General features: G+C 38.5%; 1 protein-coding gene across 3 annotated transcripts in view; it reads right to left on the bottom strand.

The window, feature by feature from the left end:
- The window catches only part of UBE2E2 (ubiquitin conjugating enzyme E2 E2), a 325,579-nt gene that overhangs the window by 150,844 nt on the left and 153,899 nt on the right, over positions 1-20,836 (bottom strand). Inside the window, exon 1 of one of the 3 annotated variants that reach the window (XM_072949014.1) lies at positions 3,268-3,333. The exons of the other annotated variants lie outside the window; for them this stretch is intronic. Coding sequence (XP_072805115.1) covers positions 3,268-3,315 — 48 coding nt within the window. The 5' untranslated portion in view covers positions 3,316-3,333. Of the gene's footprint in view, positions 1-3,267; positions 3,334-20,836 lie in introns of those variants that run through there. 3 annotated transcript variants of the gene reach the window in all.

Below are 20,836 nucleotides of genomic sequence, written 5' to 3'. Positions count from 1 at the left end.
TCCGCATCCGTGGATTCAATCAACTACGGATTGAAAATTTTTGGGGAAAAACAATTCCAGAGAGTTCCACAAAGAAAAACTTAAATTTCCTGTGTCCAGCAGCTATTGACATAGTAATCATAACTATTTACATAGCATTTACATTGTATTTGGTATTATAAGTAATCTAGAGATGATTTACAGGATAGGGGAGCAGGTGCACAGGTTACATGCAAACACTATGCATTAATGTTTCCACTCACTGACCAACAAATCTCCTGGTCTTTAGTCAACGCTGGTAAACAAATCTACCATTATACCACATTTCCCTCAATCAATAACTGTCCTATCATTTGGGAAAGCCAAACTTTGTGTCTTGCATTTATTCCTATAAGTTTCATCTTTTTAAAAATATTGAAATACAGTTGATTTAAAATGTTTCTGGTGTACAGAAAAGTGACTCAGTTTGTGTGTGCATATATATATAGATATATATTCTTTTTTGGATTCTTTTCCATTATAGGTTATTATAAGATATTGAATATAGTTCCCTGTGCTATAACACAGGTCCTTGTTGTTTATCTATTTCATATATAGTAATATGTATCTGTTAATCCCAAACTCCTAATTTATCCCTCCCCACCCTTTCTCCTTTGGTAACCATAAGTATTTCTTCCTATGTCTGTGAGTCAATTTCTGTTTTGTAAATAAGTTCATTTGTATCATTTTCTTTTTAGATTCCACATGTAAATGGTATCATATAATATTTGTCTTTGAATTGCTTCACTTAGTATGATAATCTTTAGGTCATCCATATTGCTGTTTATCTATCTATCTACCTCACATCTTCTTTATCCAATCATCTGTCAATGGACATTTATGTTGCTTCCATGACTTGGCTATCGTAGCTAGTGCTGCTATGAACACTGGGGAGCATGTATCTTTTTGAATTAGAGTTTTCATCTTTTCTGGATATATGCCCAGGAGTGAGATTGCTGGATCACATGGTAGCTCTATTAGTTTTTTAAGGCACCTCCATACTGTTCTCCATAGTGACTGTACCAAATTACATTCCCACCAACAGTGTAGGAGGGTTCCGTTTTCTCCACATCCTCTCCAGCATTTATTATTTGTAGACTTTTTGATGATGGCCATTCTGACCGGTGTGAGGTGACACCTCATTGTAATTTTGATATGCATTTCTCTAATAATTAGAAATACTAAGAATCTTTCATGTGCCTGTTGGCCATCTGTATGTGTTCTTTGGAGAAATGTTTATTTAGGCTTTCTGCCCATGTTTGATTGGGTTGTTTGTTTTTTTGATATTGAGCTGTATAAGCTGTATGAATATTTTGGAAATTAATCCCTTATCAGTTGCATCATTTGTAAATATTTTCTCCCACTCTGTAGATTGTCTTTTCATTTTATTTATGACTTCCTTTGCTGTGCAAAAGCTTTTAAGTTTAATTAGGTTCCATTTATTTTTGCTTTTAATTCCATTACTCTAGGAGATGGATCCAAAAAAATATTGCTTTGATTTATGTCAAAGAGTGTTCTGCCTGTTTTCCTCTAGTAGTTCTATAGCATTTGGTCCTACATTTGGGTCTTTAATCACTTTTGAGTAATTTTTGTATATGACACTAGAGAATGTTCTAATTTCATTCTTTTACATATAGCTGTCCAGTTTTCCCAGCACCACTTATTTAAGAGACTATCTTTTCTCCATTGTGTATTCTTGCTTCCTTTGTCATGGATTAAATGAGCATAAGTGCATGGGTTTCTATCCTGGGCTTTCTACCCTGTTCTATTGATCTAAGTGTCTGTTTTTGTGCTAGTACCATAATGTTTTAATTACTATAGTTTTGTAGTGTAGTCTGAAGTCAGGGAAGTTTCACCTTTTAAATTAGCATAAGACCATCTCCTAGGCCAGCCAGGTATAACAGACTGTACTAGATACAGATCATTACCTATTTACATAGGAGTTTATGTCTACCACAAATGTATGAAATCTTTTCTGTTGCTTTTCTGTTTAAATGATCTGAGAATTATTCTGACCTATTAACTGATCCTCAAGCTAACAGAGAAATACCCCATAGAACAATTCCTATGAGATGCTAAACACTACTAGTTCCCACATTATAAGGTAGGCCATGACCCTTAGGAAGAGTTTCAACTTTCAGAGAAGTTCTCCCTAATACTAAACCAAAATCTTGCTTCCTCACTTGAAAGCAAAGGGAATAAGGATGCTACCTCTTCTCTCTGATCCACAGGACTTTCTTTCTACATGTCTGAAAACATTATTATCTTCCTCAAGTTTACTCTGTTCCTGACAAGGCAACATCTAGTCTGTAATTTCTGTGGTCCTCATTACAAAGCCAGAAACACATACACACAAAGGCCATTCTTCCCTGGAAAGAAGGGGAGTTTGGGGAGAAGATTTCATAGAAGCAAGATTTAAACCAAATTTCAAATATACATATCAACAGATATATCGTGACTCAACACTTAGTGGATATTCTTGCCTCTTTACAAGTGGTTCTGGTGTAGATGGTGAACAGAACTGACAAGACACGTCATGGAAGTTAGAACTATCAACGTCATTTGTCCCTACACTACAGATTCCCCTACAAAGAACAGTCACGACAAACTATGTGGCATTGTTGATTGAAAGTATCTGTTCCCTACATTATTCTCCAGTGCTTCCAACTACTTTAAGCTTCAGTTTCAACACCCATATAAAAGAGCTTCATATGGATTTTATATGTACATCTTAAGAACATGATGTGACTCTGACTATGGGATTATCATTTAAAACTATTTTTCCAAATCACATAATCATAAAACTTGAGACAGAAAGACCCCTTTTATAAGTTTATAATCCAATTCCTTCATTTTACTGAAGAGGAGACTCAGTAAGCAGTTATAAAGTTCCTTCTGGGAAATCTAACCCATTTATACTTTCATTAAGCATTTACTGGGCTCCTACTATGTGCAACGCACTATGCTGGATGTTATAGAGGTTATAATAAGAATACTTATATTTATGTACTTTAAATGGAAACAATTTAGATATCTAAAAAATAGAAACATGGTTAAATAAACTATAATATATTTATATAGTAGAATATGAAGTGATTAAAAATTATATATTTAAAGTTTTTTTTAATGATATGGGGAAACTGCTTAGTGGAAAAAGCAAACTACAAATTTTATCTGATTTTTATAAAAACTACACACAGGTACAAATGGAATAAAAACCTTAAAAGATACCAATATGTTGATACTGACCATCTCTGGATGATGCAATTGTAGGTGGTTTTCATCATCTTTTTGCATCTTTTTTTCATGCCCAAATCTCTATAAGGAGACTCATTTTTTTTAAATAATAGAAGGAAAAATCCTATTTAGAATGTCATTGGTATTCTTGCTAGACTTGTATCTCATTAATAAGTGTCAAATTTTAATGAATGATTAAAATAGGTGCAAAAGACATACCTCATGCCCTCAACGAGCTCACACTCAGTGGATGACTGAGACTAACATAGATAATAATTCCTGCTAGAAAATTCCAAATTCTGCAGTTTATGATGGGCCACTTGTTCTAATGTTCTACCAAGAACTCCTTCCTTTAAGCATCTGTCTCCTGCTAAATGCCTCAAAAGTTCTTTTTCCATTCGTTCTTGTGTTTACAGGCCAACACTCAGGAGTCTACCAGTTGGCATTCTGTCAGCATCCCTGCAAGTCTGACTGCTGGTTTTGAAACTCCTTAACTGAAGACTGAGGCAGAAGTGCTCAGGATTCGGTAGCCCCGAGCAAGAGGGTGGAGAGGGAGAGTGTCCCCACTGAGCAAGAGGGTGGGGAGGGAGAGTGTCCCCACAGCCAGTGGCAGGTACCCTGCAATTCAGATTGGCTCAGCAGGCCTCCAGGGAAAACGACGTTAATGAAATCAATGATTCATTCATTCACTTAACAAATATTTTATTCAGCTCTTTCTATCTGCTGGACGCTGTCCCAGGCACAGAGACCACAATGTTAAGGAAAAGGCTTACAGTCTAGTTCGGGTCTCTCTCAGGATTGTGCACAGCAGGTGAGTGGGAATCATGTCTGCAAAGCCAGGACAAAATGAGACAAATTCTCAGGTAACACAACGGCTCTGTGACTCTTAGGAGGCACTTCCCTATGTTATTTCAAGTCCTTAGTGGCTTCCACTCTAGGTGTTCCCACATTGGACCAAAGGGAGATTTGGAAAGAGAAACCCACCACTGTGCAGACAGAACAACAAAAAGAGTGGTAGCTCTTTTTCATACGTGAAGCATCTGCAGAACAAGAAGCAGTAAAGCTCAAGGGTTATAATGAGCACATTTGAAAAGTGACTTTTTAAAAAAAAACATTGCAATATAGTCAGTTTATAGCCTTGTATCAATTTCTGGTGTAGAGCATAATGTTTTAGTCATATACATATATATATACACATACACACACATATCTTCGTTTTCATATTCTTTTTCACTGTAAGTTACTACAAGGCATTGAATATAGTTCCCTGTGCTATACAGTACAAACTTGTTTATCTATTTTATACAGTAGTTAGTATTTGCAAATCTCGAAATTCCAGTTTATCCCTTCCCATCCCTTTCCCTGTCTGGTAATCAGAAGTTTGTTTTCTATGTGTGTGAGTCTGTTTCTGTTTTGTAAATAAGTTCTTTTTTTTTTTAATTCAGCTTCCACATATAAGTGATATTGTTTGGTATTTTTCTTTCTTTTTCTGGCTTCCTTCACTTAGAATGACAATCTCCAGGTCTATTCATGTTGCTGCAAATCACATTATTATTTTTTATGGCTGAGTAGTATTTCATTGTATAAATATACAACAATTTCTTTATCCAGTCATTTAAGCTGTTTTAATGTCTTGGTTACTGTAAACAGTATATACAAATGGCCAACAGGGACATGAAAAAATGCTCAATATCGCTAATTATCAGAGAAATGCAAATCCAAACTACCATGAAGTATCACTTCACACCAGTCAGAATGGCCATCACTCAAAAGTCCACAAACAATAAATGCTGGAGAGGGTGTGGAGAAAAGGAACCCTCCTACACTGCTGGTTGGAATGTAGTTTGGTGCAGCCATTATGGAAAACAGTATGGAGATTCCTCAAAAGACCAAATATAGACTTACCATAGGATCCAGCAATCTCATTCCTGGGCATACATCCAGAAGGAAATTTAATTCAAAATGAAAACTAACATTTGTAAAGAAAATCAGGAAGACTAGCAGGTGTTAAGGCCTTTAATCTAACATCCTTACCTCCAAGGGAATTTTATCCATATTAAAGTATCATTTGCAAAGTAACAGCATGACTTAAAACCCCCAAAATCTGGCACTCAAAGTCATTACTGCTGTAATCATCCCATCTTCTCCCTCTACTGTTGTTCTCAAGATTCAGGGAGTCTGTCTATTGCTACCATGAAAGATCTATCATAACAGCAATTTTTAAGATCTCCAGAAAATAGTCTGCTGTTGATAGAATGCCTAGCATAAGATCTGCTCTTCAACAAAGAACACTTTTTTCTCTTTTTCACTTACTGTCTTAGCTGATGATTCTGTATAAGAGTAATGTAACTCTGGAAATACGGGAAAGGCTTAGATTTTTATTTACTAAAATAACCCTCAAGAATCCAGTAAATTCTATTCCATTATAAATCTAGTATTGACTAAAGTTATGGTTGTACCTCAGCTGTAATTTACTTCAAAACACTAACTGCTGATTGCAAACATTTCTGTCTATGACTCACAGCAGGATATACATCCTTACAACATTACCCAGTGATACATACATATATAACTGAGAAAAAGGTTCACAAAATAATACTAAATGCAATGTACATCTATTCCATCCCATCCTAAATTACATAAGCAAAAGATGTTGGTCCCTTTGATTTTTCACAAACCACTAACTGATCATATTTGCAACTTGAAAAAAATATCAATACAGATCATATGGTATCTTTATATGCAAGTGAACATTTGAAGGACTTCATCAGGAATTACTACTCAGAGAGTGGTCGGTTAGCTTCATCAAAGACTTTATTCAGGATTTTAACTCCAGAGGTAGCTGGACCCAATGTCTTTAACTGCATCAAATATCCTTACCTGCCCTCCAATGGAGGATTCATCCATGAGCACCAAAGATTTTAGCCATACATTTTACTGGGGAAATAAAAAGTGTTCAAAATACGTGATTGGTCAGAAGTAGCACACGTGCTCTTCCACCCTTGCATGAATGGAGTGGACTCTGGCAAGTCCAGAAGCCTAACGTCTTTTGAGTTGCATGCAGGGTCATGAAAGTCTTCAGGTCTTGTTCCTGCACCAAACATCCTTCCCAATCAGTAGAGAATTGTGATGCCCAATCAGACTACAAGGTTAGCTAATCCCACCATCAGAATGTTATCTTGTTGCCTTAATGCTTGTCTGAGCACATTTAAAAGAACAAAACAGGGAATTTACTTGCCTTTGAAAAAGGGTTCTAGGATTATTTTTGTGTCTGCTTGATAATAAAGGTCTGTAAATGGGGCAAAATTTGGTCTGAGATCTCAGTTCACCTGAAGTAAGGCTGTGACAATTACCAAAAGAACCTGAAAAAATATGAGTAATCAAATTGGGTTGGCTAAATCTGCAACAAAAAGGTCCTTTCACTTCATTTGTTGCCAATATAATTCTCATATAATACACAAATCAGTATTACTTCATCAAACATTTAACTTTTAATTTAGATAGAGATCTTTATCAAATAATTTTTTTAGGACCTAAAACTATCTCAGTTTCTCTTCAATGGATGATTTTTACTGTATTCTAATACAATTTTGTACAAATTCTGTTTTTCAAACCACAGAGGTCTGATGCTGTATTAAATTAAAATTTGGCATAGGGAAGAGAAAAAAAAAAGAATGGAAGAAAATAGCCTATTAAGAGTCAGGAAAAACTTCATTCTATCAAAGAAAAAACCCCTAATCTCAATGGGAAATGTAATAAATTTAAGGCCTAAATAGCTTCCAATTTGTCAAGGCAGAGTTTAATATTTGTTTTATAACATGAAACAGATGCATCCTTTATAACATTACAATTTGGACTATTAAAGTGAGATATTACTTTAAAAATCTGTTTGACCTTCTCATGGAATTAAACAGAATGTATATTCTCCATTACCTTCTGTTTATTACTCTATTGTTTTCAATCCTCCTCCCCTTTTTTTGATGGCATAAATCTTTATTCAAAGGAATTTAAACACCATGATTGAGCTCCCAGCAGTTTAAATCTGTTTGGCAGAGAACAGTTCACTCACTGTGGCATTCCTAAAAGCAACCAGGGAGGCCTAGAATTCTCTGAGGCTAGGCCTCATATTTATGTAAATATTTTTAAAAGCCATACACACACCATATGTAATAACAGTGCTATTAAAATAATTTTCTGGCTGTACCACATATAGATGTTAGGGGGGAGTAACAGTACTATTCAAAAAAAAAAACAAAAAACCCAAAAACCTCAGCAGCATTGCTGAAAGTGTGGTTTCCAGACTCACACTAAATTAGATTCTCTGAGGGTTTGGGCCTGACAATTAATATATTTAACAAGAAATCTGACCAGTTATTGAGTTACTAAAGTTTGAGAACCACTATGTTAGAAGTCTCGGTGGAAAACACACACACAAATTCAAAACATCTGAGTTTTCCACTGCTCCGCACAATTATTTGCAAGGGAAAAAAATGCAAGGTATTGTTCAATTCAATTAAATAGGAACTTGAATTTTAAGTGGGGATACAAGTAAATCCCTGAAATAGTTAAGGACAAGGTCTGGTATGATTAAGCACTAGAAACTAAGGAATATATTATACCATCATTTCTAAGAAGCACCGCTAAAAAGGAAACATCCAGTAAAGAGAGTTGGTACAAAATCTGGTTTTGTAAAGAAAGGAAGACTGGAAATGATTGAAACAAAACAAAGCAAAACAAAACTAAACAACTAGGTGTTTCAGAAAGGCTGATGTCACGGCAAGATTTTTAAAAGATGAGCTGGCAGGATCAGTTAAAACGCTGGTAGCAGCCATCCGGCTGGAGGCGCTCAGTGCCCGCAGGAGGCTTGCTGCCAAGGAGGACGGAAAGAACGGGGTGAGTGGACACCCACTTTGAGGGAAGAACTCATGAGACTGTGTGTCTGACTTAATGCAGAAGATGTGAGATATTCCCAAGAAGAAAGTTCTGGTGAGAGACAGAGGTGGACATACACAAAAATGGAGACAAAGGTCTGAGCAAACGGTCAGAGGTAACTGTTTAAAAACTCGTGATAGGAAAGCACAGGGAAGAGCATCTGAGAGAAGAGCAGAAGGCCCCTGGCCGAGTCTGACTGACGACAGTCAGAGAGGAAGTGGCTGGATAAGAAGGACAAAGAACCTCATCATGGGGCCAAGGAAAGAAAGCGCGTTAAAGCAGAAGGAGTCCCAAGCTGAGCAAGATGCACAGAAAGATCAAGGAGGGTAAGAGCTTTGAAAATGTCACTCTCAGTCTGTGGGTGACCAGAGGTCAGCAGGACCACACGGCGCATTTTGTCAAGACTTAGTAAAAGCCAGAAGAGGGGAAGTTTTGAGATGCAGAAGCAGGAGATAGATGTCATCTCAGATACTTGGCTTTCCAATTTGCTTAAGTCTATTTAAACCAGTTGGCAACAGGCAAAACTAACAATGAAATCTATACCCCCACACTCCTTTTATTAATCTTTGTAAATCTATAATCACATATCTTTCCCCATCTAATTATTTGTCAAATGGTTTCACCTAACCCAGTGCAAAGTAAAATGGACAGCAGGAATATTTAGTGGACATCCCGTTCCCCCCATCTCTCCAAATGTCAGCAGTTCTATTCCCTCGGGTCCCTCCCATGCACTGCCTTCTCCTTCAAAAGTCCCATCTTATGGTGCAGAGTAAGCTGATGAACTAATTTACCAAAACAAAACAAAACAAAACAGTGATTTGACATATACCCCTCATTAATGACCACAGGATGAAAACGCTTAACCTAAAGAATATACTTTTAATGGCTCTGTCTCAAGTCTGACAGCATCGGTGATGAGGGGTGAGATAGATTTGGAGAGCAGGGAGACTCCCAGGAGCCTTTAAATCACACCTGGTGAGTGATTTCCTATTTCATGCATTTGTAGGGGCAGCCTTCAGACAAATTCTTTTCCCTTCTGGAAAATTTAGGATTGAGTAGCAAAACTATAAAAATTTAAATCAGCAGGATGGCTAAATCAGGTATAGCTAAAATGTTCTTCTGTAGATAAATAAATTAAAATAAATTTCCCTTGGAAAACCTTCCTTTAATTAAATTTTCCTTGACTCCAAGGTTAGGACAGAACCTATTTTAATGCTGTTTTAATATGGCTATTTTAATAAGGCTTCCTTTTCTTGGGAAACAAATGGAATAATAATAAACAGTAATAGTATGCTCCCATAAAGGAAACTCTGGAAAATACAGATGAAAGGAGTTGGGGGAAAGCTGCCCAAAAATTACTTCTGTTGTTATTTTGGTGTATTTCCTTCTGAAGGTTCTACTTTGCTCAGGTAACATACAGCTATGTGACCACTTCCCTCCCTCCCCATCACATATTAGGCAAATTGTTCCGTGTTTTTTTAAATCTATATATACACACATTTTAATGTCTGCCTGTTTATTCTGTTGAACAGATACACTGTAACTTACCTCACTCTGCTCTCGCTGTTAGAAATTTAGGCTACTACTTCACAAAATGCTACATGACCAGCCATAGTCAAATATTTTGGGCACCTGCCCAATGATTTCCTTTGTAATTTCACAGTCACAGGTTACATACTGCCTCACTGCCAGCTAGGAGGATTGTACCAATTTAGTTCCACCAACAGTATATGATGCTACCCACATCCTTGACAAGGTGAGTTTTATCTTTTTAATCTTTGCTAATCTGACCAACCAAATATGGGTATTTGGGTTTTCTGGTTCTGCTGTTATTAGTCATCTTGTTTCAGTTTTAAACCACAAATGAAACCAAATTTATGGCATAACAGAAGCCGAGGTTAACTATTTTCCTTCCAAGACTAAATACCAAATTCCTATGGAACTACTGTTAAAATATATATCAAATAATCATAATTTATAAGAACATGTACCTTTAGATCAGCTTTAATCATAACATAAGGAGGTGATGATTGAAAAAACCCATTAATTTGGGAGGTAAACCTAGATGTAGTTTTTAAAATGGCTAATACACCATTTCTTGAGCTACTGACCCTTACTCATTGAACCCATAACTTTCTTTTGCCAAACAGGATAAAAAGAAATCCCCATCAAGAAATTTAACTTGGAAAAAACATGATAACATCTAGCTAATAGCTTTCAGAAGCTGAGGTTAAAGTTGTACTTGAGAACCCTCCTTGACAGTTAATATAGTGATTCCCCTATTTTTCCAGTGTTCTCATGGCCTCCTCGTCATGGAAATGGTGTTCTGTTTCTTTCTGAAAGCTCAGAAGAGGGAAAGGAGGCAAGTCCCATTTATTTACCACGTGCAGTACACCAGGCACTGTGTCAGGCGCTTGACAGGTGCACGCTGGCTCACATGGACAGATGGAAGATCTTGTCACTCACTGAAAGTGGGCTCAGTTAGACTGAATGTCTCTGGGCAGCAGGGTCCCTCCCCTCACAACAGAAGCAATGGGCCAGTATGATTTCCTCTAAGGTTCATTACAAAACTTGCAGAAGCAAGTCTCAGATTCAAAAGGTTTCCTTATACTGTAACAACTTCATTAACGGAATTTTACATGCTGAGTTGTACACTGGGATAAATCACCATTCGGGTCCTGTTTATTCTTTTCCAAAACATGGAGAAGTGGGATGGCGCACGTAAGAAGAGTTCTTAAGGAAGGGATGTGGTGAGTTACAAAAGATTTTACCCTCAAAACATAATGTAAAAACCAAAATATACAAATATATGGTAATAACAGGATATATATACATACATGCATATATCCACACAGCTTCCTTTTAGTTGCTAGTTATCTAATGGAACAATTATTCATTTCTGTGATTCATCAGGTAAATACTGAATGCTGATGTGTACCAGGCGCTGTGCCAAGTTCCTGGAGAAAATCCATGACATCACAGAGCACACAAGCCTAGCTTGTTTTATTGTGCTTCACTTCACTGTGCTTCTCAGATAATTGCATTTTTCACAAATAGGTTTGTGGCAACCCTTCAGTGAATAAGTCTATCAGTACCATTCTTCAAATAGCATTTGCTCACTTTGTGTCTCTGTGTCACATTTTGGTAATTCTCACAGTATTCCAAACTTGTTCATTATTATTTTGTTTCTTATGGTGATCAATTATCAGTGAGGGGTGAGGAAGCTGCAGAAGAAAAGTCTGAGGCTGGCAGAGGTTGGTTCATGAGGTTTAAGGAAAGAAGTCGTCTCTACAACATAAAAGTGCGAAGTGAAGCCACAGGTGCTGATGCAGAAGCTGCAGAAATTTCCCCAGAAAACCGAGCTCAGGTCATTCAAGGCAGCTCCACTGAACAACAGCTTTTCAGTGTACATGAAACAGCCTTACTTTTAAACAAGATGTCATCTAGGACTTTCATAGCTAGAGAGGAGAAGTCAATATCTGGTTTCAAAGCTTCAAAGGATAGGCTGACTCTCTTGCTTGGGGCTAACACAGCTGGTGATTTGAAGTTAAAGCCAATGCTTATTTACCATTCTGAAAATCCTACGGCCCTTAATGATGCTAAATCTACTCTGCCTGTGCTCTAGAAATGGAACAGAGCCTGGATAACAGCACATAAATCTGTTTACACATGGTTTACTAAATATTTTAAACCCACTATTGAGACCTACTGCTCAGAAAAAAAGGTTCCTTTCAAAATATGATTGCTCCCTGACAATTCACCTGGTCCCCCGGGAGCTCTGAGGAAGATGGACAAGGAGACCGATGCTGTTTCCATGCTGCTGACACAGCATCCAGTCTGCAGCCCACGGAACAAAGAGGAATTGCGACTTTTAAGTCTTATTGTTTAAGAAATACATTTCGTAAGGCTACAGCTGCCATAAGTAGTGATTCCTCTGATGAATCTTGGCAAAGTCAACTGAAAACCTCTTGGGAAGGATTCACCATTGTAGATGCCATTAAGAATATGTCTGATTCACGGGAAGAAGTTAAAACACCAATATGAACAGGAGTTTGGAAGAAGTTGATTCCAACCCTCAAGGATGACTCTGAGGGGTTCAAAACTTCCTCAGTGGGGGCAGTAAGTGCAGAAGTGGTGGAAACAGTAAGAGAACCAGAATCAGAAGGGGAGCCTGAAGGTGGGACTGGATTGCTGCCATCTCCTGAGAAAACTGGAAAGGATGAGGAGTTGTTTCTCATGGATGAGCAAAGTGGTTTCCTGACACGGGATCTGCTCCTGGTGAAGATGCTGTGGAGACTGTTGAAATGACAAAGGACTGGAGAATATTACATGAACTTAGCTGATAAGGCAGCCGCAGGGTTTGAGACGACTGATTCCAATTTTGAAAGAAGTTCTTCTGGGGGTAAAATGTTATCAAACAGCACTGCACACTACAGAGAAACTGTTCATAGATGGATGAGTAAATCGATGCAGGAAACTTTATTGTTTACCCCAGCCACCCCAACCCTCAGCAACCACCAACTGATCAGTCAGCAGCCATCAACATCGAGACAAGACCCTCCACCAGGAAAAAGATTACAAATTGCTGAAGACTCAGATGCTGGTTAGCAGTTTAGCAAAAAAGCATTTTTAAATTAGGGATCTACATTGTTTTAAAAGATATAATGCTATTATTGCACACCAAACAGATTACAGTATAGTGTAAACCTAACTTTTATATGCATGGGAAACCAAGAAAAAAATTCACATGTCTCACTTTTCTGTGATATTCGCTTTACTGCAGTGGTCTGGAGCTGAACCCGTTATCTGCGAGGTCTGCCTGTACAGTGCATTAAGGGACACAGAGCAATCCACAAGTAAGCACCCTCTAGTGAGATGCCTAGGATCTGTGGGAACACAGAAGGTAAGGGAAGTTTATTTCACAAAATGTCTAAGCGAAAACCTAAAGAATGAGGAGGCCAAGCGGAAGAGTGGGTGAAGGGGATGCTTCCAGGCAGGGATAACTGAATCTTTTTCACATAAACGTGAAGAAGGAGTATTAGAAGTTGGAGAAACTAAAGTAGTTCAGACTGGATGAGTCTTTGAGGGGCAGAGGCAAGTACCAAATGATTAAGGCTGGATTGATCTTAATGACTACAGTTGGACCTTGAAATTTAATACTTCCAATCTCTTCCCTGAAGGTTTATTTATAGTTAAAATTTCACAGGAAAAGTTATGGTCAAAGGGATATTAACCATACTACTGCAGAGATCAATATGATATGAATTTCCTATTGATGGCCTGAAACACTTGTTTCTCCTATAAAGCGGAAGGGAAATTTTTGCCTAATGTTAAAACCACGTGATGAGCTGAAGTTTAAATTAATTTTTCAATAAGTATCTTGATTCCCCATCTACAATGCGATACTTTCTCCAGTGTGTCAGGTTTTTTTCCTTAAAATTTCCATCAAATTGCCAAGAGTCACCTGCATCCACGGATTAGGCCAAATGTCATTTGTGCAGAACTGCAGCGTTTACTACGGAAAAAACCCGGTGTTGAAGTGGACCCACACTGGGCAACCCTGTGCTGTTTATGGGTCAGCTCTACTGCCTTTTCCTCTTCCACACACCTAAGAGCACATTCATCAGGGAGTAGCCATAAGGCTACTTCTAGAAAGTATTCAGTCCAAGGGTCCTTATATTCTATGTCCTATTAACACTTGACAATCAAGTTTTGATTTTGGTCTGGGGGTCTATCATAGCCACAGAAACCACTGTGAGCCACTACTGGTCTTCTAAGAGTCTCCTGTGTACCCCTCTCTTCTGTGTTTTTTGTTGCATTAGTGACGCCATGCTGGATGTTCAAGGTGCAACCGACACAGACCACCCCATCGGATACTTTCACGGTCATCTGTCTACATGCACCCTCAGACACGGACGGGGCAGAGAAGCGAGGACGCAGCACAATCCACTTTCCATTACTCTTGAGAAAGTAAAGCCCATGCTTGGAACTGCAGCCCAACACATAACACCATCAGAATCATCGTTTTCAATCATGAAACATGACGAGAACCACATCCATTATGGTGTAATACTCATTAATTGGCTTTGGGTATGTGGCTACTCAGATCTGATGACCTCCTTCAAAAGCAGAAATGAAGCATGACTCCAAACACAAGGGCCTGCTCTTTGAGTCACGTGAAAATCATTTATGGTTTCTGAGAGCATGATTTCTAACCCCTGAGGGAACTCCATCGAGAGCTAATATAACCCTGTGTATTTACTTGCTTGTGTTGGAGATTAAATCCCAATAAAGACAAAGAACAAAGAGTGACAAGCATCCTCCAAGGAGCAAGTGCACTCCTAAAGGAGATGAAAGTGAAACTATAGTGTTGGCAAAACTCTGGAAGTTTTTGTGAACTATGACTCTCAGGAAGAGGCCATGGGGCCCAGCTGGGTTCTGCTCCAGGAGCAGTTTTCACTGTCATCAGCACTTGGCTCCCAGTGTCCAACTCCGGTGTTAAATTGGAAAAAGTTCATTTCTAGTTCAGCTTCTGTATCTCTTACCATAAAGATTTATGACCTACAAGAGGCAACCAACAGAGTCCCACAGCTGAACAGATCCAAGGCCTTCAAGGGCTGGCACGCTGACCAGCTCTGCGCTCACGTCTAACTGGGCTGGGAAGACTGCAGCGGGACCAAACTCGCTGCCTGTGCGTTACGTAAAGATTTAGACGCCCAGTGTGATCCAGGTGTAATGATTTTCCCAAATAAATTCTATCCATTTTTCGACAAATGAAGTATCTAACCCAAATCAATACTAAATGGTCTTCCTTTGAAAACATTTTATTAGCACACCCAAAAAGCCTTATTTCTTTACAGACACTGCAAAAGACTGATTACTTGATCTTGGGGCCACAAAGAGATATCCTATCAAGCTTCAAATAATCCTTTTCCAACAATGTAAGTAAAGTATTTATTTATAGTCTGTTTCTAAATGGCTTTGCCTCACTTAAATACAGAGTTGTAAGCAGAATTAGCTCAGCGTTTCGTTACAAAGAAACTGTGATGCTGTGCTCGTGTATTTCAACAGATTTTTTTTTATCAAGGTTAGACTGTATGTAGAGTACTTCCATGTATGCAGAGTCCCAGAATCAGGTGAGGACCCTATCTATCCCTTCTCTATACCCAGGTTCGGAATCTCCCAGTCAGGGGCTCCTCTGAAACTTGCATAAAAGATACCACTTGATATCCACCACGCACCCCCCGCAAAAAGCACATATACATATACATGCAAATTTCTGTATTAATTTGAGAAGGTTCCCATATCCACCAAAGGTTCTATAAACTTCAAATTAAGAACTGCTGAAGCAAGATTATTACAAAATCAGAAATCTTTGGAAAACAATTTTTTTAATGTTTCTGTATTATTGGTAATTTCTTCCAAGAGGGGTGAGGGCAGGCAGAGGTAAAACACTTGGAATTTTTAGGTTTTACATGAGATGTATAATGAAACTTAAGAGTGTAATCGCATGAGAACCGGGATCTTCTTCAAAATACTCCACATAAAAAGACAGAGGAAACAGTACACCAAAAGCTGATGGTAATGAAAGCTGGTAGGTACCTGGGCTTTAACTCCCCACTTCTGTGTATGTTTGGACATTTTCACAATTACAAGTTTAAAACTTTTCAAAAAGAATCCCCCAGGTAATCAAGACATCAAGATGCTAAGACGTAATTAATGTTACATTTGTGGATCCCGAGATGATAGCTATGGTCACAGACCAAAAGAACAGACAAGTCGACAACTAGGGCTGTTTCCATTGTTCCAGGATGTCTCAGATCACACCCACGTCTTTAAGTTCTTTCCAAAAGAAAAACAGAAGAAACCTGACAGGTTAGTTTTGGATGAAGTCTCCTGGAATGAGGGAGGGAGGGACGGGGGAGGAGGAGGAAGAGGAGAAAGAAGCTAAATAAACACGTATCGTGGCAAGTCCTCTTTGACAGGCTATTCTGAATGTCAGGGCTCCCCTGAGAGAAAGAAAGAATATACCATCTTGACAACATCATTTGTAGAATATCTTTGGCACGTGAAACTGAAGAAAAATATGTCTCCAAAACAACTGGGGAAATTTGGAAGAAAACAGCCCAAGAATTCAAAATGTGACTAAGCATGACTGCTTTAAGCTTTGCTATGGGCTTTCCTGCTGACCTTTACCCCCTGTGAGGGCACTGGCTTTATAAAGAAGCTATGCCAAGAGAGATAAGTGAATTAAATCGAGTACGCGGTGGCACGGTTTGGCAGGCAATTCATCACTGGGGAAGTCTCAAGTACTGCTGGCTGAATTTTAAAGCACTTTCTCCAATAAGGCTGGACATGCGTGCCTCTGGGCACACAGATTTTCTTTGACTTGGCAGGAGAACTGTTTCCTCATTCCATCTCTCTTACAGTCAACTCAATTAACATGGTCACAGAAGACAGGGTTAGCAGGGATAACCACACGGACACTTTCAAGAAAACCAATTTTAACCGTTAGTTTCAATCTCCTCTTTAACCAAAAGCTTTAATTTAGCAATCTATAAGTCATCAAATTTATTTATTTGAGCTTTATTATGCCTTGTTACCCTGTAGTTTCAACTGACTGTGTAATCATAATATTAAAAATTTTAACTAAATGAGTTCTTTAAATGTTTTATCATTTTCCCCCAATAATCTTATAAATGAGGCATTATTCTTACCATTTTACAGATACGGAGATGGAAGCTTGTTCAGAGAGTCAAGTGGATCAGTGTGAGTTTATACAAGCAGAAGGAACAGAGCCAGGACATGAACCCAGCTCACCCTGACCTGCCCTCTCCAGGATGCTGCCTCATTTCCACAAAGATGGAAGAAACAAAAAAGGAATCAAAAAAGGAGGGCAGCGAAAGAAAGACAGAAGGGAACTGGAAAACACACTGCCAAATCTTTATGAACTGCAGGACCTTGGAAAGACTGTCCAATGCTGGCTTTTACTTTTTGGTTCCATCTTCCAGGCAGCCGATATAAAACCAGTTCTTCTAAGTGATCCTGTTTTACATTCAAGTTAGTATCTTTATTCATTTTTTAAAAAAAGCAAACATATATTGAGACCCTTACTAAGATGATCTTCATGGAGAAAAGTGTCATTAAAAGAGGCTGAGGGGGTGGGGAGGGATAAATTGGGAATTCAAGATTTGCAAATACTATTAACTACTATATGTAAAATAGGTAAAAACAAATTTCGTCTGTGTAGCACTGGGAACTATATTCAATATCTTTGTAGTAGCCTATAAGGAAAAAGAATATGAAAACAAATATATGTATGTATATGTATGACTGAAACATTATGCTGTACACCAGAAACTGACACACTATGACTGTACTTCAATTAAAAAAAAAAAGAGGCTGAGATTAACAGGGCATTAGTTATAGAAAACTCACAGAAAAGTGACTGACATCAGGGACAGCATAACCATGAATTTCTGTTATTTTATTCAAATTTTGTTTTGGGTTTTTGTTTTTGGGAGGGGGGAGATAATTAGGTTTTTTTATTTACTTATTTATTTATTTAACGTAAGTACTGGGGATTGAACCCAGGACCTTGTGCATGCTAAGCATACCACTGAGCTCTACCCTCTCCCCAGAATTTCTGTTATTTTGATCTAGACTTGAATTGGGGATAAAAGGGTGTCTCCAAATGACAAATTATGCAAATTTTTGAATTCTCTAAAATGAATAATACTGAGAATTATAAAAGTTTCTAAATTAAGACTGAAGAAAATGGTAAAGATCTGATGGAAGCCCTCAGATGAGTCTACTTCAGACCTGCTTCCTCCTATGTTTCCATCTCAGCGGGTGCCCTGCAGTTGACAGGCAACCCACAAAAGCCTGGCCACCTCTCAATGTTTTCACTTCCTTGCCAACTCTTACTGACTTTCTGAATTTTGAGCAAAGTCCTTTAACAGAATGCTACAGGGAAAAATAAGTTGAAGAAGTCGTAACTTGGCATAACCATCTGCCAGTACCCAGACTTCCTACAAGCTGGTAAAAACTGACAATGTGCTATGGTCGAAGATCACCTCTGTGTGTCAGAAGATCTGACTATTGATTGACACTTATCATTAAGGATATCTGGGACGTCAGGACTAAAGAAAGGCACTGGACACCATGTTAGATGTTTTACATAACCTCATTTCATTCTTACAACTCAATGAGGCAGGAAAAACATTCATGTTTTAAAAAAGGGATACAAAAGCTCAAAGAGTGAGATGCCTTGCCCAAATTTACAAAGTACCAAGACAGTCGACTTTGGAATTCAGACCTAGATTTGTCCATCACATTACACTGTCCCATGTGACTTCCCAGCTATAAAATTTTAAAATGAAAACAAACCTAAGGATACTGTGTAGAAAACTGCTGCTAGAATCTGCTTCTTAAGAATGCACTGATTATAAGCAGCATCAACTTCATCCACACTTTATTTCATGTCAGAAAAACACCTGAATACCTGAGTCAAAGTATACAAGCCAGATTTCATAAAACTAACAAAGCGGCTGAACTAAGCGAAAGAGTGGGAAGTGGGCCATGGTAAACTACTCGTATCTCAGATTCTCCTGCATTCAATATATCCACGATCTAATTAGTGCAGAAAACTGATGGAAATTTATAGGCAAAGTCTCCCTGCCTGTTGCCGTACGCATACTGAGCACAGACACATTAGGCTTGACAAATATTTGAATGCTAAATTTGGTAATTATATTAAACACGGAGCATAAAAATCATGCTTTTTAAATTGCAAAAATACTGACTTCAAAAAAAAATCTATGCAAAACAAAGTACTTGGGACCACCACAAACTCACTTACAAAACAAAATGAAACAAAAAGAAAACCAATAGACAGTTTTAACCCATTACTTGTTCAATTCCAAATACTGTATTTCTAATAGTTGCTCAAGTGATCTTTTCATCAAATAACAAGAAAAAACAGACTCAGCTCAATGGAGGAACAACTGGTTTACGTGATAAAGAATGACGGTAAGCCTGTGGGTAAGTCTAAGGTAATTACAGAAACAGTCCATTGGTTTGCACATTTATTTTTGATGCACGGTCATGTAGAGTTAGGTGGGGAGGGTGGGGCAGGAAGAGTAGTTCAAATACTGGCATCAAATCTTACTGCAGTCATATAAAAAGCCAATGTTCGATGAACACCAATAAGATATTCCTCATATGCTATTGCAACATGCAGAAGTGGGAGAAATAAAATAAAACTAAGATTGGAAGCCGAAAAGTTTCCATGGCATATAATGGACTTCTTTGGCTGTGTTCTAGTATTTGCACAAGCAAAGAAGCGCTGATTTTGAGGGATAAAGGGGACAGGAAGTGAAGGTTAAGAATAGTATAGACTCCTCGCAGCCTGGGAGCTGGGAGGACAGGTTTTAGATTCCATCTGACCAGAGCGCAAATAAAATTCCATTTTTCCCCCCACTTTGTAGATATGTGATCTTACATGAATGGATTCTCTTGAGCCTCAGTTTTCTCATCTGAAAAATGGGGATGACGATATTTACCTCGCTGCATTGTGAGAATTAAACTGGATAGTAGATGGTAAAATGCTTAGCAGAGTACTTGGCACACAGTAAAATCAGTCAATAAACAGTAGCTGCTCCCAGTATTATTATTTGATTATTTTCATCCATACTTCTTCCCCAGCCTACGAAGCCTTTCATGACTTAATAATCCCTCCTCACTGCCCTGGGCTCATCCTGGATCATCTTTTCTCCATACTCCAGCCACTTCATTTTCCTTCTGTTACCTGATCCTGCCTTAGAGTCTCTGCACTAGTTCCTCTACCTAGAATGTTCTTCCCAAAGCTATTAACATGATTCCTTCTAAGACAACCAGACTACAGCTTAAATATCACCTCCTGAGAGAGGGCCTCGCTCATCATCACTCTAAGGGAACACGAGTCACTCTCCAGCAGAACCCTGTCTTAACTGCCTACAGAGCAGAGTCACATCTGATGTTTCCTTGTGCGTGCTTTTGTTGAGTACTCTCTCTCTCGCCACACTAAAATATCAATTGAGCAAGAACAGAGACGTCCACAACTGAATCTCTAGTACGCAGAACTAGTCCTAAGTACTAGTGGAAGAAGGAAGGAAGGGAGGAGGCAAAAAAGGAGTAGGTGACAGGAGGGAGGGAGAGAGGGAAGGGAAGAGACCTGAGGCTGTAAGAAAGTGAACTGGAGGCTTTAAAGGTTACTACGATTTGGTAGGAGACCTGGTTTTCTACCTAAGTGGACATGACGTGAATTCCCATACTGACGGCAGCACTGAAAGGCACGGTCTGACGTACACACATACACACGCCCCAGGTCCACACGTGCTCACATGCAGGTTCATCCATGCCCTTCTCCGGCCACATGCACATCTCAGGATGAGCCCTGAGAGTGAACTGCGAGCCACACGCTCCTACCGACAGGACCTAGCACCTCCCCGCTATGAGTTTTCCTCATCTATAAATTAAATGGCTCACTGTATTCCTTTTTGTCTGTTTTCTGTTATGACTAAGTGTGGTTTATTAGGCAAACAGATTACTCAAGAATCCTAATCTGTAGGAATGTTTATGTCTTTTCTAATGGAAACATGATTTCCCA

This window comes from Vicugna pacos, chromosome 1 (genome assembly GCF_048564905.1).
Source record: "Vicugna pacos chromosome 1, VicPac4, whole genome shotgun sequence".
Lineage (NCBI taxonomy): Eukaryota > Metazoa > Chordata > Mammalia > Artiodactyla > Camelidae > Vicugna > Vicugna pacos.
Note: the sequence above shows the minus strand (reverse complement) of the source record. Positions and strands in the feature narration are given on the sequence as shown.